General features: G+C 42.0%; 1 protein-coding gene across 2 annotated transcripts in view; it reads left to right on the plus strand.

The window, feature by feature from the left end:
* Positions 1-1,969: 1,969 nt before the first annotated feature.
* Positions 1,970-19,683, plus strand: part of BORCS5 (BLOC-1 related complex subunit 5) — a 73,578-nt gene continuing 55,864 nt past the window's right edge. Inside the window, exons 1-2 of one of the 2 annotated variants that reach the window (XM_014451700.2) lie at positions 1,970-2,012; positions 3,903-4,046. In XM_014451700.2, the coding sequence (XP_014307186.1) occupies position 2,012; positions 3,903-4,046 (145 nt within the window). In that variant the 5' untranslated portion in view covers positions 1,970-2,011. Of the gene's footprint in view, positions 2,013-2,043; positions 2,405-3,902; positions 4,047-19,683 lie in introns of those variants that run through there. The other variant, XM_006084249.3, reaches the window with a different exon arrangement.

Below are 19,683 nucleotides of genomic sequence, written 5' to 3' on the forward strand. Positions count from 1 at the left end.
CCTCCTTACCCCAGCCCCTGGCAATCACTGACCATTTTATTGGCTCCATAGTTTTGCCTTTTCCATAATGTCATATGGTTGGAATCTCACAGTATTTAGCCTTTTCAGATTGGCTTCTTTCACTTAATAATATGCAGGTAAGTTTCCTCCACATCTTTTCATGGTTTGATAGCGCACTTCTATTTATCACTGGATGATAGTCTGTTTTCTGGATGTACCATAGTTTGTTTATCCATTCACCTACTGAAGGACATTTTGTTTGCTTCCAAGTTTGGGCAATTATGAATAAAGCTGCTATAAACATCTGTGTGCTGGTTTGGTGTGGATATAAATTTTCAACAAGTTAAATGTTCAAGGATGACGTTCAGTTAGCTAGATAGAGAGATGAAAGCTAACTATTCCAGACAGACAAAATAGCATGACTATTCAGGATTCAGGGGATTTCATCTCATATGCTAAATTTTAAACTTTATCCTAAAGACATGCTGAGTTATTGAAGGTTTTTAGTACAGCAATGACAGGTCAGAGACCTAATTAATATTCTAGAAAATTCTCTCTGCCAGCCACATGTAGGATGGACTGAAGGAGGTGATGCCAGAGTCATTCTGTTTTCCAAGAAATGAGGAGACCCTGAACAGGGCATAGAGATAGAAAATAAATTAAGGCAAGAGGCTCTCTAGACTTGTGATTGGTTGATGTGGAGGTGAGAGTAAGCAGATTTCTGGCTTGGAGACTGGATGGATGGGTTGCCAGGCAATATAAAGACGTGGGAGGAGGAGCTAGTCTGGGGTGGATTAGAGATATAATGAGTTTTAGAATACTTGACTCCTGGTTTTATCACTTATTAGCTACCACAAGCCCCTGCATTTGTGCCCTATACCCCTGGGGACTCAAGAGTAGGCCTTCCTTCCCCCGGCTGCCAGCTCCGGCTTCCCTCCGGCCCCACGCAAGCACCTGGGACCCAGGCTTCCCTTGCAACCTTGGCTTCCTGCGGTAGGACAGAAGGACGTTCGGAAGGACATCTGGTCTAATTAGCATATTACACTTTTATTATTACAGATATATAAAATCTCAGGGCATTTGCTTGAAATTCCTTGAAGCAAACAATAGAAATCAATTGCAAAGTTCTGAGAATCCCAGAACGTCCCAACTCTGATGGCATTGCATTGCTAGGTCAAAGCCCTTGACCTGCCCAAACTTCAGTTTCCACTCTGCATTACCTGTACTCCTTCTTCGCCTTTGCTTCTTTCAGAATGGCAGCTTGCCGGTAATTGTCAAGGTCTCCTAGAAAGTGCCTAGACTGGAGCGGCATCCACTTTCCTTTGAAGATGCACACATACCATTTTGTCTCATTTCCAGCTCCTTCTTTCACCATCTAGTATTTTTGGTATGGTCGTCCATTGCCACACGCCCAGCTTTCAGAGCTGAAACAGGAGCTTTCCATCAGTGGTTCTCAACCTTCTGGCCCTTTAAAACAGTTCCTCATGTTGTGACCCAACCATAAACTTATTTTCGTTGCTACTTCATAACTGTAATGTTGCTACTGTTATGAATCGTAATGTAAATATGTGATATGCAGGATGGTCTTAGGCGACCCCTGTGAAAGGGTCGTTCGACCGCCAAAGGGGTCGCGACCCACAGGCTGAGAACAGCTGATCCAGACAATTGTGGATTCAGACCCTGAGTCTACCTCTCCTTATCTGGAAAATAAAGTCTAAAAACACACACATCTATTTTATAACGTTCTAACGATAGGGATAAAGTGTCTAATGTGTGAATGATGCTTAAAGGTGACGGGTCAGTACAATAGCAAAGAGCTTATCCTTTTGGGCGGGTCTGGTTTTCAGGGTGTCGGGGCCCTTTAAGGGGGCGTCACCCTAGTTTCCTACGCGAATGGTTCCGCCTGTGCTGGGGCGGGAGGCGGCGGCCCTCTAACCCGGAACTGACGGCCGCGGGCCGCCGGCGCCGCCAATCCGCGTCCCGGAAGGAGCGAGCCGGCGGCGCGTGAGCGAGTGAGTGAACGCGGCGCCGCCCGCAGGTGGCAGGCGCGGCTGAAGCCGGCCGTTCCCGCCTCTCTCTCCTTGGAATTCCTCCAGAGGAGGCGGGCGAGCTGCGTGCGGCCGCGCTGCTCCTCCTTGCGCGTCCGTTCTCCAAATAGGGGCTCCCCATTCCCCACCGCCCGCGCCCCTACGCGGGCTGAGCGCTCCACCCGCACACAGCGCCCCGCTGCGGCGCCCCGACTGGATGTAGCATCCCCGTCCCGCTCCCGTCCTGGCCCGTCGCCCCGCAGCCCAGCCGGAGCGGTGACCGCCTCCCCGCTGTTCGCTGCCGGTTGCTGCCTGCACCATGGGCAGTGAGCAGAGCTCGGAGGCCGAGAGCCGACCCAACGATCTGAACTCCTCAGGTCGGTGCCCTAACTTCCACCTTCCTCCACGCAGCCGTGTCGGCCTGCGGAGGGCGCTGCCTCCCAGCCCAGTGGGGTCTGGGACCGGCGGGCACGAACGCACCGAAAGCCCTCCCCGTGCTTTTTTTTTTAAGTCACCATCTGTCCTAGCCTTGAATCCCCTGATGAAGTGGGCGCCTGTGACAGCAGCTAAGCCAGCGTGGGCGCCCATCCCCATTATTTATTTTCGAAACAGCTGTCTCTCCTGGCCGCAGCCTATTGGAAAGATGACCTAGTTAATGATTGGCTTTGGGACTCGGGGCTGACAGTGAGATTTGGTTCTTGCAGTGGATGGATCGTAGACAGGACTTCTAAGAACAGGCTCCTTCTTAAAAACGGGGCTCAGAGCTTCCTTTTCAGAAGGGATGTGTGGCAGGTGTACAGTCTTTTAACTCTTGGCTGCGTTAGGTAAATTACCAAGAGATTAAGAGTTATTTCTTAAAGAGCAAAAAAAAAAAAGAGAGATTCTGGAAGAGTGAACGCCATGCCATAGGAGACTGCAGCCTCTAGGCGGCAGGGCAGTTCTGTGACATCCCTTGAGACCCTGACTGTGATGAGCTTGCAGATCTGCCTTGTAGCGTGTAAAACTGTAAAAAGGTTTATTCTGGCCCCAGCCAGGGACATATTTGGGGAGAGGAGGATGTCTTGGACTAGTGAGTCCTTGATAGTTTGAATCACTTCCCTCTGAGTCGATTGCATTTTCCTAAGAGACCTGAAATTGACCTGCCTCGAGCGGTCCTCCAAGTTTCTGAATTTTGCCTCAGCCTACAAGGGACCTACTGATTATTTTTTACCTTCTTGGACTAATGCCTGTAACTTTAAGGGTGAGGGGGCTGGTGCCTCAGGAATACACCCATTATCTAGGGTTGAGTATCAGGGTTTGTCCCCATCCCCCCATAATTAGGAACTGTTAAATAAACTTGGTTTGCTGGGATGGGTGGCTAGACAGCTCTGCACCCGCAGTGCCACAGGGATGGGTCATGTATACCAACAACCTGTAGACCCCCAGTTCCTTTCCTAACCCCTTTTCTGCCGCTGTTGACTTTTGGCAAGTCACAGCCAAATTTTGTGCCCTTATTTCCTCATTGGTAAAATAGGGACAGACATCAAGAAGAGCAAAGAAATAAAAATTAAAAACACAATTTGCCTATTTCTTTGTGTGCCAAATAATAAAATATTTTAAATTACAAAAATAGTTTCATATATATATATATGTATGTATATATATATATACATATATATATATATTCCTGTAATGTTTGAGTTTTTTAAAGCTATGATAGAAAATGGAGGTCCTCCATGATTCATTCCCCTTATGAGCCCCCACCGCAGGAAAAATCCAGTTAGCATTTTTTTGGGTATAAAAATATTACTTTTAATAACTACAGTGAAACAGCTTTGGTGAGACAGAGGTGGCTAACGAACATGCAACTCCTGAGCGGTGTAACTTTATTTTCAGTGACTCCTTCTCCAGCTAAGCACAGAGCCAAGATGGATGATATTGTGGTTGTAGCTCAGGGCTCCCAGGCCTCACGGAACGTCAGCAATGATCCTGATGTCATCAAGTTGCAAGAGATTCCAACCTTCCAACCTCTTTTGAAAGGTAAGGGCTTGCCTTTTGACTTACCTGGACTTGCTGGAAAGGTTTGCATAGCCCCACTACTCTCCTCAGATATCTGTGTGCCTTATTCATCTCCTTTAGGTCTTCCCTTAAATGGCATCTTCTCTGTGAAGCCTTCCTTGCCTGCCCTATTTAGAATTGCAGCCCTTCTCCCTGCCTGTTTTTCTCTGTAGCACTTAATCATCATTGACCTACTGCATTGTTTATTTGGTTACGGTCTCGGTCTCTATTTTTCTATTAGAATGTGTGATGGCATTGGTTCCAAGTGTTAAATCCTCAGCACTTGGAATAGAGCCTGGTATAAAGTAGGGTCTGAATAAATGAGTGAATGAATGAATGATGTTGGAGTTAGCCCTTACCTGTTATGAATGGTTGAGTAGTTCAGATCCATAGAGGCAATCTCCATGACCACTGATACACTTTTAATTAATTCTGGCAACCATATTGTACGAGAGGAGAGCGTATATATTGAGGAGGGAGAGTGTATACAAACCATCAGCCTTCTTGATTAGTGTATATTGAGGTAGTTACCTTTTACTATGCGTTTTATTGTTTATTTAATAATTTTATATTTCTGTTACTTTTACATTAGTAAATATATTAATTTATTTTGTTATTTTCATATCTCCATTAAGTACTGGTAATGATTTTCTGTTAATGGATTGAGGTTTCTACTATAAGAATCTCTCTGTCTCCCTCTCCCCTAAAATATTAGGACGTATAAATGAACATGAGGTACTGGTTTATTAACCTGGTACAATGTATAGTAATAGAAATCATCTTACATTTATATATTTTAAAAGCCCCTTTCCATACACATATCATTCCCTTAATTTTTACATCATTAAATATGTTTAAGTGATTTGTGCCAGATCAGATAGCTGCTGCTAGATTGAACTTGAACCTTCATCACTGATGTCAAATTCTATACTAGTTACACTATTCCACACTATACTTAAAAAACAAAAATATAAAAACAAGTGGTGCTTTATAGATGATCCATATATCAACTCATTCTTCCTAGCACTTCATCTGCTTTACTAATGAGGCAGTACCAGCTTTCATTCTGTTCCCCACAGTCCTTAGAGTTAGACTTTGGTAAACTCTTCTGGTTCTTACATAAAATGACACATTACATCCTCTTATTAGTTTTCATAATTTTGAGGAATGATGTGATTCTCCAAAGAAGCCAACGTTAATGAAATTTTCATCTCCACATATCCTTGTACAATAATATTAAAAGATATTACCTTTATCTTTAGAAACTTAGAGGTAGGAATTGGTATTCTCCCAGCGGTCGCCAACTGGTGGTCCGTGGACCACTGGTGGTCCGTGAGGTCTGAAAGGTTGGCAACCGCTGGTTTAAGGACACGTTTCTACTTTGTTCCTCTGGAAATGCATGCAGTACTTCTCACAGTCAGAATTTTCATGGCTGTTAGCTGCATCCTTTCTTCTAAAGTCTTCTAGTCCCTGGATGAGGCCTTATGTGACCAATTTTTGTCCCACTTTAGGGAAATACTAAAAACAAACAAGCAACAATAATTCCCCCAGAACTTTGAGATATACTGAATAATTTTCTGTGATTAATGCTTCTTTTTTTAAGTATTTGAAATAAGTCATATTTTATGATAATAAATTGATCAGTAAGTGAAACATCTAGGAAAAGGCTTGGTATTAAGCCGTAATAGTGGTTCTCAACCTTCTGGCCCTTTAAAACAGTTCCTCATGTTGTGACCCCCAACCATAAAATTATTTTCGTTGCTACTTCATAACTGTAATTTTGCTACTGTTATGAATCGTAATGTAAATATCTGATATGCAGGATGGTCTTAGGCAACCCTGTGAGAGGTCGTTCGACCGCCAAAGGGGTCTCGACCCACAGATTGAGAACCTCTGTATTAAGGGAAGCTGACTTCAGATTTAAAATAATCTCTGGGGATCCTGAAAGTGAATAGTTAATGAGGTGTAATCAATGCAATGCAGCTGGACTTGGTTGCACTGATTACCGAGGTTTTAATTGGGACTCGCTAGTTAGCTGTGTTGCTCTGGCTTTGTTTTCCGTCTCTGTGAACCTTGTGTGTTGAGAACATTGAGGACAGTTTCAGGAGAGAGGAAAGCTGGTGAGTAGCAGGTTGCAGTTGAGAGGTGATCTAGGATTTGGAAGGTAGAGAAGTCACTTGATAAGAGTGGCATGAAAGTAGAAATGGCAACATGTGACCATGGCCAGACTGCAGGAAACAAACAAACAAACACATAAAAAAAGCCAGTGAACATTGAAGTTGATGCTCATGTTTCACTTGTGAAGTAAGTAGCAACATCCTGGACAGTGGAAAAGGTAGGCAAAGGGGACAATTGGTGGAAATAATAAGTATAATTATAATAGTAGCTAATCCCCTCCCCCTCATGCCTCTGCCTGATAGCTGTTATTCTTTTCATTTCGTAGATTAAAACATTGGTGCTCAGAGCTTAAATTCAGTGCCTGAAAATCACATGGCTATAAGTGATAGCCCATCTTTAAACACATCAAGTGTTTAAAAATTTTGTACATAGGAAGAGACTCAGTTCCCAATTCTAGCAAAGCCCATTGTTCAAATGACTGGGCTGTAATAGGAAATAGAGTGATGGGTGTGAGGTTGTTTGGACTTCTAGGTGCAGCATTTGTCGAGGTGCCTCCTGCTTTGACATTGTTCTGTCTGGTAATTTGAAGCCCTGCGGGCTGTCTGCTGGGCGGCTGCAGGGGCCACTCATCACTGTAGCTTTTATACTCTAATCTCTTTTTCCCTCTTTCCTGCTTTCAGGATGAGGCTATTTCTCAAAGTAGTAAAAGGGCCACACAGTGAGGGCTCTACCCCCCAGGTTTGATTTCAGAAAGCTTTTATTCAAGTTAATGACAGTTTATTCTTCCAAAACAATATATTCAAGTATTACACAGAGTTCACTATTGTTCCATAATGTCATATGATGTAATGCTGATGCTGGTGGGTGATCTGCAGAGGCAGTGGCCAGGCGAGTTTGGGGCTATTTGTATGACTGAGGTAATGTTTGCATTTTTAATAAGCAAGCAGATTCTTTCGTTGGTCTTTAACCCTTTTGGATAATTATACCAGAATATAATGTATGTTCCATACAAATGCCAAATATCTGTTCCTCTTTTTTTTAAGTCAAAAGAATTTCTGTTTGTCATAGCAGTGTCTGAGTTTACCAATTTATTTTGAAATGTAAAACATTTAGTAGAAGATTGAAATTACAAAAATTAGAAAGTAGCAATAAATGGTAATGACAGAACAGTCAAAATGTAGATTTGATGCAAAGTAGTTAGATTCCTAAAGATTAAACAAGATCTATAGATTTCTTAAAATTTAACCACTCAGCCCTAACCAGTTTGGCTCAGTGGATAGAGCATCGGCCTGCAGACTGAAGGGTCCCAGGTTTGATTCCAGTCAAGGGCATGTACCTTGGTTGCGGGCACATCCCCAGTAGGAGGTGTGCAGGAGGCAGCTGATTGATGTTTCTCTCTCGTCGATGTTTCTAACTCTCTATCTCTCTCCCTTCCTCTCTGTAAAAAAATCAATAAAATATATTTTTAAAAAAATTTAACCACTCATATTTTTTAATGATTCCCATTATTTATGTCATTTTATAGAAATGAAATATTCACAAGCTAAAGGCAATATTGATGTTTTATATATACATATGTTAAATAATTATTCTATTTACTCATGGTGATGAATATATGCATGCATACACATACGCATGCATAAGCACATTCTTTGCAATTGACCTATCATTTTTGTTGTTGACCCTGGATATAGCATATGATTGTCTTGCTGACTACGGAAGAGACTGTCTTTGTTACCAACAAGGAAGGTCAAACATCCAGTGTAGATGCTTCAATGACACTAAACAGCTTTGTTGGGAATTTTGTGTTTGGTTGTGAAGACCATGATATATGTGAAGTAGATTTTGACAATTGAAAAGAGATAGGGGCTTTTCTTGGGGGAGCAACAGCTCATGGAAGAGCAGTGAAGGCTCTCAAATCACATGGAACGTTGAGAATTAGTGCTTGAGGTTGAAGCTGGGTTAGAATGACTCGATGGAAAAGGGCGATAAGGAGAACACGAGGGAGCTAGATTTTCAATGACCAGTTTCTTCACATCCTTTTCACCTCCTTGTCTATTAGCCAGACAAATAGTATGAAGGTAGAAAGTCTTTGCATTTGTAAGACACCCGTGTTTCCCAGCAGTCAGATTTTATCTCTGCATTGGAAAATGGGGTGTCAAGAGAATGGATTAATCAGAGCACAGTCTTCTTTGAATGGCTTTAAGGTGACTCTAGGCCCAGGTGGATCCTAAGAGTATATTTCCCCCCCAAACACCATATTAGAAAAGTTGATCACTTATTCCTGATTACCTTGTAATCAGTCTTGTATGTTTGATAGCTCTTCAGTTAACCTTTTTAACAAGGCTGTTAACCAGTAAAGTGAGCCTTACTCAGAAGACTGGGAAACCCCAAGCGAAAGGTCCTTTAAACCGCTTGAGAAGGTGAAGCCATTTTTCAAGAGTATCCTCACTTTTTTTCTCACTCCAATAAATCTCTGTGCCTGCATCCATTTTTGTTTCTTTGTATTAAATCTCGGAGAAGGTACCTATGCCTATCCCTGAAACTTAATGCTTCTTTATTTAACTTTTTCCTTCATTAGCTGGGACTTTGCTTCTGTACTTGTACATCTGGCTTAGTGAACTTTAAGTATTTTGAAATATAGACATCTAGATCAGCAATTTTCAACCGGTGTGCCGCAAAAAAAATTTAAAACATGCAATACTTGACTATTTAGTCGGGTACTGACCTCTTTTCCCTTAGAAAAAAATGACAACAGCCAACACATCAATAGCTGTCTGGTGTGAATGAATCAAAATTTTACTTATTTTTTTTGTCAGATCGACAATGTATTTTTTGGTGTGCTGCAGAATTTTAGTAATTAGTTGTGTGCCATGAGATGAAAAAGGTTGAAAATCACTGGCCTAGATGATTCTAAGTCTATAACATTAGCTTCAACTTCTTGTCCATTTCTTCAACTATGAACTAGTCAATACAGCCAACCATTGTTACTTTAATTTCAGCATGTCCTGCCCTGACTGGTGTGGCTCAGTTGGTCGGAGCACCTTACCTTACACCAAAAAGTGGCGGTTTGGACTCCCTGTCAGGCCACATACCCAGGTTATGCCCTGGGGAGCATGATTGATGTTTCTGTCTGTCTCAAATCAAAATTTTAAAAATTATATTTAAAAAGTCAGCATCCCCCATCTTCCATTTATGTGTTCATTTATTTAACAAAAATTTATAGAACCTTATTTTTATTAGATGAATAAGACACATTCAGGTACACTTGAAAAGAATGTGTTCTACAGTTGTAGGGTGTAGTGTTGTAAGTCAAAGTGTGGTTGATGGCTTTGTTTAAATCTTCTATTTTTTTAATTCTCTCACTAAAAGAGAGGTATTAAAATCTCAAGCTACGATTGTGAATTTGTTTATTCCTTTCATTCTTTCTGTGCATTGGAAGTTTATTATTCAGCACAAAGCCATTAGTGATTATTATATTGACCCTTTTATCATTATGAAATGCCCTTCTATCTATGGTCTTACCCCCTATCTTGAAGTGCATTTTGTCTTATATTAATGGAGTCATTCCAGCTTTTTTACACTTGTTTGTTAGTATATCTTTTTCCATTCTTTTGTTTATTTTTAAGTCTGTTTTTGTCTTTATATTTACAGCATATCTCATGTAGACCGTATATAATTGGGTTTTGCTTTTGTATCTAGTCTGACAGTCTGCCATTTATTTATTTGTTTGTTTGTTTGTTTGTTTTTATATTTTTACTAGGGGCCCAGTGCACAAATTTGTGCACCTTGAAAGGAACTGTGGGCTGCGAGGCTGCGGTGGGCACAGGGGCGGGTCTCAGCCCATCCTCCGCGCCCCTGCCCGGCCCTTGTGCATGGCCCCAACCCCCTGTCTGCTGGCAGCCTCTCTCCTGCTGCCACTCCCACGTGCTGACAGCGCTGGACCTGCTTGCACCCGCTGACAGCACGGAGCTATTGGGGCTGGTGCCAGCAGCAGGTGCGAGCGGTGGCTGCTGCCCTGATCGCCCCTCAGGAACAGGGGAAGGTGGAGAAGCCCTCAGGGGCGATCGGGCCGGCAGCAGCTGTTTGCATCCACTGATGGTGCCTAGCGATCGGGACCGGCACCAGACGCCAGCAGTGGGTGCGAGTGGTGGCTCCGGCGCCGGCTGCGGGTGTGAGTGGGGCCAGTGCTGGCAGTGGGTTTGAGACGCGGCTCCCCCACCCTCCAGCGGGTGTGAGCCAGCGGCTGCTGGCCCCAATCGCCCCTCAGGAGCAGTGGGAGGTGGAGAAGCCCTGAGGGGCGATAGGGGCCAGCAGCCACTGCTTGCACCCGCTGACGGCACCAAGTGATGGGGTCTGGCACTGGGCGCCAGCAGCAGGTGCAAGCGGTGTCTCCGGTGCCAGTAGCGGGTGCAAGCGCCCAGTGGGACCGCAGCATTTGGGAGCAAAGAATTTTCAGTAACCACCAGAGGCTCACCCTGATGATAGTAACTGGTATCCTGCCTTGGTCTGGCACCCCCGCTCACCTGCTCCACCATCCCACCGCAGCCGATGCCCACCATATTCTGCACTCACCCCCTGGTGGTCAGTGCATGTAATAGCGACCGGTTCCGTTCTGCCATTCGATCTATTTGCATATTAGGGTTTTATATATATAGATTGATTTCAGAGAGGAAGAGAGAGAGAGAGAGAGAGAGAGAGAGAGACATATCAGTGGAGAGAGAATCATTGATTGGCTGCCTCCCATGCACCCCCAACCGGGGATGGAGCCAGCAACCTGGGCATGTGCCCTTGATTGAACCCGGGACCCTTCAGTCTGCAGGCTGACGCTCTATCCACTGAGCCAAAGCAGCAAGGGCAGGCTGCCTTTTAATTGGTATATAAATTGATATGGTTGGATATAGATCTACCCTTTTGCTCTTCATTTTCTATTTGTGCTGCCTGCTTTTAGTTTCTCTCATGCTCCTTTCCTGACTTGTTTTGGATCAGTTGAATATTTTTTAGTATTTCATTTTAATTCTTCTATTAGCTTTCTTAGTTGGTTTTAAAAAATCATATATCTTTTAAATTAAGAGAAAAACATTGCATATTGAATGTTATGTTTACCTACATATTTACCATTTCTGGAAATCTTAATCCCTTTTTGTAGATTCACGTTTTCATTTGATGTCACTTATTTTTAATCTGAAGAACTTCTTATAGCATTTTGTGCAAGTGCAGGTCAGCTGGAAACAAATTCTTTTTATTTATCTGAAAATATCAGTTTTTGGCCATTTTCATTATAAAGTTTTTTGTCTTTGTTTTTTAATTACCAAGCATTTGAGGAGATGCTGTGATGCTGTGAAATCTCATTATTCAACACACTTTTTTCCCACTGGTTATAATATCCATTGATGTTTCTGACTTGAATTAATTATACAGTGATGGTTGCCAAATAGTGATTTTTCTAACTTTATCATTCTTCTAAATTAACATTATTGGTTGGACTTTACTGTAAGGAGGACCTTTCTCCCCATTTATTTATTTAAGCCAATGTGGAACAATGAATTCCTATTTTATTCAGTGAGTTATGCAATCTGTTACAATCATTATTTATTTTTTAGTCTCAAAATGCTCCAAATTTAACTAGTCAGAGCACCATCAGTCTAGCTTCCTATGTTCATTTAACATTTCTCATTATTCTTCAAACATGTTTTTATATTCTGGGACAATATAATATTCCAGACTTATCTTGTTCTTCCCTGGCCCCAGCCCCAGAATCTCCAGGAACCCGGGTTCTTTCAGTAGAAAGCCGGGCCTTCTCATTGCATTTAGCAAGGATATATAAACATATACACACAGACACATACATGCACACACCTTTGCACCGATGTTTATTTCTATATTTACCTATCCATATTGAAAATTATGAGTTCCCACTAAGTGTTCCATGTTCTTTGATCAATAAATTTATAGTTTTTATTAAATAGTTTGGCCATTATTTCTTCCAATATTTTTCTGTCCTCATGCCTCTCTTTTTGTGGGACTTCAATTTCTGTTAGACCATTTGGTATTTTCTCACAGATGACTCACCTTTCAGTTAAAAAGAAAACTTTTTTCATTCTGTCCTTACTTTGGATAATTTCTACTGCTATGTTTCCAGGTACAATGGTCTTTATTTCTGTTATGTCTGTACTGCTCTTAATCCCATCCAATCTATTTTTAATTTCAGACAATTGTATTTTTCAGCTTTAGATGTCCCTTCCCCACCTTTAAAAAAGGCTTTCATTTCTCTGCTTATTATGCTTATGTTTTCCTCTTTGTAAGCAATAACATTTCCTGAATGAGCTAGCTGGTTACTCCTGGAATATGACAATAAAAATAGATGTATGTACTTCCTTTTATGGCTCTGGTTTGTCAGTAGTTTCTGCTAAGTGACAGCCTAGAAACATTCTAAGGCTGAATAGTATAAAATTCTGTTAGTCATCTTCAGTTTTTCTACCTTTCCAAAACCACATATAAAAATTCTATTTTTAAACACATTAGCATTTGAGACCGAAATGTTTAGGAAATCTGAATTTTAAAGGTATTCCTAACATTTTTTAAAAATTCCATCCCCCTACCCCCAAATTTTAACTGGCTATTGAACAGATTAATTTGATGCTAATTGTATAGTATTTGGAACTGGGCACAAGTCAAAGTCACATGCTTTTTTTAGAACCATGATGTTTCATGTATTCATTTAACCATATTCATTGAATGCTTGCTGTTTGTTAGATATTGTTAGGCTTAGAGATACAAACACAAAAACCATTATTCCTTCTCATGAGGAGCTCACAGTCTAGTGAGAGAAACTACGTATCTTGTTAACAGATAAATTGTGGTTCAACACGATAATGCCTATAAATAAAGTGTAACCCTTTGGAGAACTTAAAGGGTGGAACAGCCTATTCTGAGAAAGGCAGAACAACTTAGAAGAATTTATATTGGTGGTCTTTTTAAAAAATATGAGAGAATCGTGTCTCCCTCAGGCTCCCACCAGGAACCGAGCCCGCAACTCGGGCATGTGCCCTGACCAGGAATCAGACCGTGACCTCCTGGTTCATGGGTTGACGGTCAACGACTGAGCCACACCTGCTGGGCTATATTCATGATCTTGATAGTAATTATTTTCAAAACTTTATCATGCATAAGAAACCATCTGAAGAAACTTTTTAAAAATTCTGGTTATAGATCCCAACTCAGAGAGAGAGTCTGATTCAGTAGGTTCAGGTTTAAGGCAACTGTATATTAAACTATCATTCTAGGTGATTCTGAAGTGGGTCCATGGACCACACTTTGGAAAACATTGAGCTAGAACATGAATCTCTTACTTGAGATCACAGAGCTGTTAGATCATTTAACTAAATGATTTTAGATATTTTAAAAAGTGGTTATCAAAAGAGTATTTTCAATATGTTATTGGGTTTTTACTATTTTTGGGTAAACTCCAGTATTAAAACCGATTCATATTGATGCCTGTATGTTAAATTTTGGATTCATTGAGAATTCATTATTGAGGAAGAATTTTTTAGAAGTCACGGGTTTTCATAATGAGTGGATAAAAAAAGCTGTGTTACATTTATACAGTGGAATGCTACTCTGCCATAAAAAGGAGGAAAATTTTACCCTTTGCAACAACATGGATGGACCTGGATAACATTATGCTAAGTGAAATAAGCCAGTCAGAGAAAGACAAGCACCATATGATTTCACTCATATGTGGAATTTAATGAACAAACTGAACTGCCAAGCAAAATAGAGACAGACTCATAGATAGAGAGCAGGCTGACAGCTTTGGGAGGTGGGGAGGTGTTGGGGAGGGATGGAGGGATTGAGCAAAAAAGAAAAAATAAGAGAGAGAACTCATGTACATGGATAACAGTATGGTGATTGCAGGGGTGAAGGGAGAGGGGAAAGGGGTGGTGATAAAGGGGATAAATGGTGATGGAAAAAATAAAATTAAAAAAAAGTTTATCAAAATTCAGTTTCACAGAAAGCTAATGAAATGCAAAGTGACATTGTAAAGAATGAGTTTTGATATATAATTATTTGCCTCATAAGAGCTGATTAAAATCATTAACAAAAGTTTCTAAGCATTTATTAATATATGTGTGTCAATAAGCAAATTACGTAAACAACAATGCAGTTTTGAATTGAAAGATTGTTGGAGCAGGCATATCACCGTTGGGGATAGCTTTGTTCTTCATTCGGTCTTTCTAAGTGAGGGCTTTTCTCTAACTTATAATTAAAATATTAGTATCTTTTATTTCAGTAAATCTTATGTTACATCAAGATTAATATGTACCAGCTACAAGGAAACAAATGATAAATCCTACTGAGAGGAGTTAACAGCTATATAGGCCAAAGAGAGATTGAAACATCATTTAATGCTAATAAATATCATAGTTTGTTCATAGTTTGCCTTTTTTCCCTGTAAGATGGCCTCCCTTTAATGTAGTTTAATTTACAGCAGTACTATTTTTACCACTTTTGCCACTAGATGTCACTAGACTAAAACAATTATTACACTGGTTGCAGTTGCTACAACCTGAGGCAATATTTGCAAAAGCCTTTGGCTAATTAAGTTTACTCTGTAGCATCTGGATTTCTCATAAAACCAGGTCAGAGCTTCAAGCACAACCTACTTGAAAAATATAAATGTTCTGTAACACATCAGTAATCTATAATTAGTTATTTTAGTGTTTATCAGGATAGAAAAGGAAAAAATTATTGCCACAGGAAACTTTCAGTGATCTTAATTTTTTGAAGAGAAAACTATTTTCAGGCTATCTCTGCACTCAGAAAAATATTTATTATACCAAACACTTCTCAATTATTTGGATTGTATCTTAATCATCTCTAATTTCTCAGAGCCTAGCATAAAGTTTGGCACTTGGTAGGTGTTCGGTATGTGTTATTAAGCATTATACTAGTATACTAGATGTCATAGGGGGAAAAAGATAGGCCATGATAGTCTCATTTGGGAGACAAAAATCTACAAAAGCATATGCCCACAGGTCAGGGTAGTATTTATGTACCAAATGAGTATTGCAGTCATTAAATTCTGTGGTATTTCAGGGGATCATTAGCTCTTGGGAGTTAGGGGCAGGGATTAAAGGTGTCCTCAAGAAAGAGTATTTAGAGATGAAAAGGGAGGGCAGGTACAAGTGAAGAAAGTAATGAGCCAAGGTTGAAGGGTAGGAAATTATGATCAATAAATATTCAGAAAGGGAAGAAGTCAAGGGCCAGGAATTTAAGGCTTATACTTAGACTTAATATTTTTTAGGTGGGAGGAGACATTACAGAATATTGGGAAGTAGAACTTATAAGGACCCTGGAGTCCATTTTAACACCTTTATCTATACATATTGTTGCTAATATGCTAATAGATAATTTCCCCAATGTCCTGCTTTTAAGGTCACTTGAACATTGACTCTTCAAACAGTTATTTAGTACTACCCACCCCCTTTTCAGGATGTGCACAGTAATCTAATGAAGCTTCCCAGGGCTTTGCTATCAACTCATATCTTGCATTTCAACTAAAAAAAAAGATTTTTTATAGAAATTTGCTTGCCTTATATGTTTCATCATCTTTACTTAGATTTCCCTGTGGGCCTAAACAATAGTGGTGTTGTTTGTAGAGGTATTGGGTATAATTAGGTTCTAAAATCAGTGCGTGAATTTTATATACACTTACAACCTTGGAAATAAAATTAAAAAGCTCAATAAACCCCACTTTAAAAAATATGTATACTCCTGTACTTTAAATGTTTAGAATAAAAAAAATGTCTGTGTGCAGGACATTCAGACCATTTCGACCTATCAAAAACAAGGGAGCAGTTTATGTTTTGTTTTGTTTTTCCTTGTGATGCCTTTGGTAATCCTGAATTCATAAAATCAGTTGGGAAGTATTTCCTCTTCTGTTTTCAGAAAGAGTTTGTGAAGAATTGGTATTTATCCCTTCTTTAAATCTATACTAATAAAAGGGTAATATGCTAATTAGACTGGACGTCTTCTGGACATCCTTCCAGACGTCCTTCTGGATAAAGCCACGGTGGTGGGGGCCGAGGCAAAAGCAGTTAGTGGCGATCAGGCCGGCAGGGGAGAGCAGTTAAGGGCAATCAGGCAGGCAGGCAGAGTGGTTAGGGGCGATCAGGCAGCAGGCAGAGGGGTTAGGGGCGATCAGGCAGGCAGGCAGGTGAGTGGTTAGGAGCCAGCAGTCCTGGATTGCGAGAGGGATGTCTGACTGCCGGTTTAGGCCCGATCCTAAACAGGGGTCCCGGCTTGGAGAGGGTGCAGGCCGGACTGAGGGACCGCCCCCCTCCAGTGCACGAATTTCAGGCACCGGGCCTCTAGTATTTGATAAAATTCACAGTAAAGCCACTGGGCCAGAGATTTTTACTTGGTATAGGTCTATTCAGATTTTCTGTTTTCTTTTCTTTTTTTTAATATATTTTATTGTTTTTTTACAGAGAGGAAGGGAGAGGGATAGAGAGTTAGAAACATCGATGAGAGAGAAACATCAGCTGCCTCCTGTACACCTCCTACTGGGGATGTGCCCGCAACCAAGGTACATGCCCTTGACCGGAATCGAACCTGGGACCTTTCAGTCCGCAGGCCGACGCTCTATCCACTGAGCCAAACCAGTTAGCAAGATTTTCTGTTTTCTTGAGTCAGTTTGGTAATTTTTGTTTTTCTAGTAAGTTATTAAATTTGCTGGTAAAAAGTTTTTCATAATATTCCCTTTTAATCCTCAAAATTTTGTAAGGTCAGTAATGATGTCTCTCTTCTATTCCTGATTTTGATCATTTGCATCTTTTTTCATTTTTCTCTTGGTCAATCTGGCTACATATTTGTCAGTTTTGTTGATCTGTTCAATGAACCAACTTTTGGTGTCTTGAACTCTGTTTTTGTTTTCTATTTCATTGCTTTCTGCTCTATTTTTTATTATTTTACTTCTGCTTAGTCTTGGGTTTAATTCAAACTTCTCTTTGTAGTTTCTTGAGGTATGAGTTTAGTTTATTGATTTGACATCTTTCTTTTTTTCTGAAATAGACATTTAAAAGCTATAAAATTTTCTCTAAGCATTGCGTTAGCTGTATCTCTTAAATTTTGATATGTATCTTAATTTTCATTCAGTTCAAAACACTTTCTAGTTTCCATTTTGATTTCTTCATTGACCAGTGGGTGACTTAGCAGTACTTTGTTTAAATACAAAATATTTTCAGATTTTACAGAATCCTTTCTATTATTGATTTATAGTTTAATTCAGTTGTAGTCAGAGAATATAGTATTTTGTATGACTTGCTTTATGACTTAGTATATGGTCTTTCATGGAAAATGTTCCAATTGTATTTTTTTAAATAATTAATATATTTTATTTTCTATAGAAGTTTTAGGCTTAGTAATGTTTTGTAATTTTAAAAATTGGGTAGGAAGTAAAAAAGTTTTCATATACTCTTTCCCCTCTAGTTTTTTCTATTATTAACATTCTTGTCTTACCTAATAATAGACAAACATGTAAATTGACCGTCCCTCCGCTACGCTAACAGACCAATCAGGAGAGTATGCAAATTAACCCAACAAAGATGGTGGTTAATTTGCATATGTAGGTGCCCAGCGGCCTGGGTCCTGGGAACATCATCAGGCACCCAGGTCACTCCAAGGTAGGCCCCGTATGGGCCCTGAGCAGCCTAGGAAGGGCCTGAGCCAGGGGGCTCCTGGGCAGGGCCTGAGCCTGTGATCAAAGCCGAGGGGGCCCCTGCCCAGGCCTAACGCCTCGGCCAGAGGTGTTAGGCCTGGGCAGGGGCAGAGCCTGCAATCGGAGGGAGCTGGGGGTCCCCTGCCTAGGCCTAACGCCTTGGCCAGAGGCGTTAGGCCTGGGCAGGGGTGGAGTTGGTGATCAGAGGGAGCAGGGGCGGAGCTGGCAATCGGAGGGAGCAGGGGGTCCCCTGCCCAGGCCTAAAACCCCGGCCAGAAGCCTTAGGCCTGGGCAGGGGCCAAGCCAGCGATCAGAGGGAGCTGGGGGTCACCTGCCCATGGAGGGAGCTGGAGGTCCTCTTCCCAGGCCCAACGCCTCAGCCAGAAGCAGAAGCCATTAGCAGTCAGAAAAGGTGTTTCCTCTTTTAGGCCTGGGCAGGGGCCGAGCCAGAGATTGGAGGGAGCTGGGGGTCCCCTGGGCAGAGGCGGAGCCGGCGATTGGAGGGAGATGGAGGTCCCCTGGGCAGGAGCGGAGCCGGCGATCGGAGGGAACTGGGGGTCCCCTGCCCAGGCCCCAAGGCTTTAGGCCTGGGCAGGGGCCGAGCCGGGGATCGGTGTGAACTACAGAGGAAACACCTTTTCTGACTGCTAATTGGCTAAGCTCCCTGTATGCCACTGGTGATATTCTTAGTAACTTGGGTAATAAGAATCCAAGAAGGTGATCTAGGGTTTTTCTACCACACTCCTGGAGAAAAAAAATGAAGATCTGCTGCTGGAGGGCTAAGAAATGTCATATCCTGCCCTAGCTGGTTTGGCTCAGTGGATAGAGCCTTGGCCTGCCCACCACAGGGTCTGCGTTCAATTCTGACCAAGGGCATGTACCTAGGTTGCAGGCTCCTCCCTGGCCGGGGCCCAGGTCAGGGCTCATGCAGGAGGCAACCAAAGTGTTCCTCTCACTTTGATGTTTCTCTCTGTCTTTCCCTTTCTCTTCCACAGTCTCTAAAATCGATGGAAACATATCCTCAGGTGAGGATAAAAAAAAAATAATAAAGAAAGAAATGTCATATCCTATGAAAGACACATCTTGAAAATGCCTCAAGAAAGTTGTCATGTTTTCATGGTGAAGGGACTGGAGTCTGTATGGATGAAAACACCTTGGTGGCTGCGGTGACTGGCAGTGGCTGCAGCAGTGGAGTGATGGGGCTGGTGCCTTCCCCTGATCAGCCAGGTCGCCTCCCACAAAGGGAGGCCAGACTGCGGCTTAGGCCCGCTCCCCAAGGGGAGCAGGGAGTGGGCCTAAGCTGTCAGTAGGACAGCCCCTGAGGGCTCCCAGTATGTGAGAGGTGGCAGGCTGGGCTGAGGGATGCCCCCCCAGTGCACGAATTTCGTGCACCGGGCCCCTAGCATTAATGCAATACACTAGAGGCCTGATGCACGAAGATTCATGCAAGAATGGCCTTCCTGCCCTGACCGGTTTGGCTCAGTGGATAGAGCGTCAGCCTGTGGACTCAAGGGTCCCAGGTTCGATTCCAGTCAAGGGGGTGTGCAGGAGGCAGCTGATCGATCTTTCTCTCTCATCGATGTTTCTAACTCTCTATCCCTCTCCTTCCTCTCTGTAAAAAATCAATAAAATATATTTAAAAAAAAAAAAAAGAATGGCCTTCCTTCCCCTGGCTGCCAGCACCACCTTCGCTCTGGCTGGAGCCGCCTTTCCGCCTTCCCACGCTGTCCAAAGGCCCCGAGCGGCTGGGGCAGTGCGGAACGCCTGTGTCATTGCCAT

Source organism: Myotis lucifugus, unplaced genomic scaffold (assembly GCF_000147115.1).
Source record: "Myotis lucifugus unplaced genomic scaffold, Myoluc2.0 scaffold_10, whole genome shotgun sequence".
In the NCBI taxonomy this organism is placed as follows: domain Eukaryota; kingdom Metazoa; phylum Chordata; class Mammalia; order Chiroptera; family Vespertilionidae; genus Myotis; species Myotis lucifugus.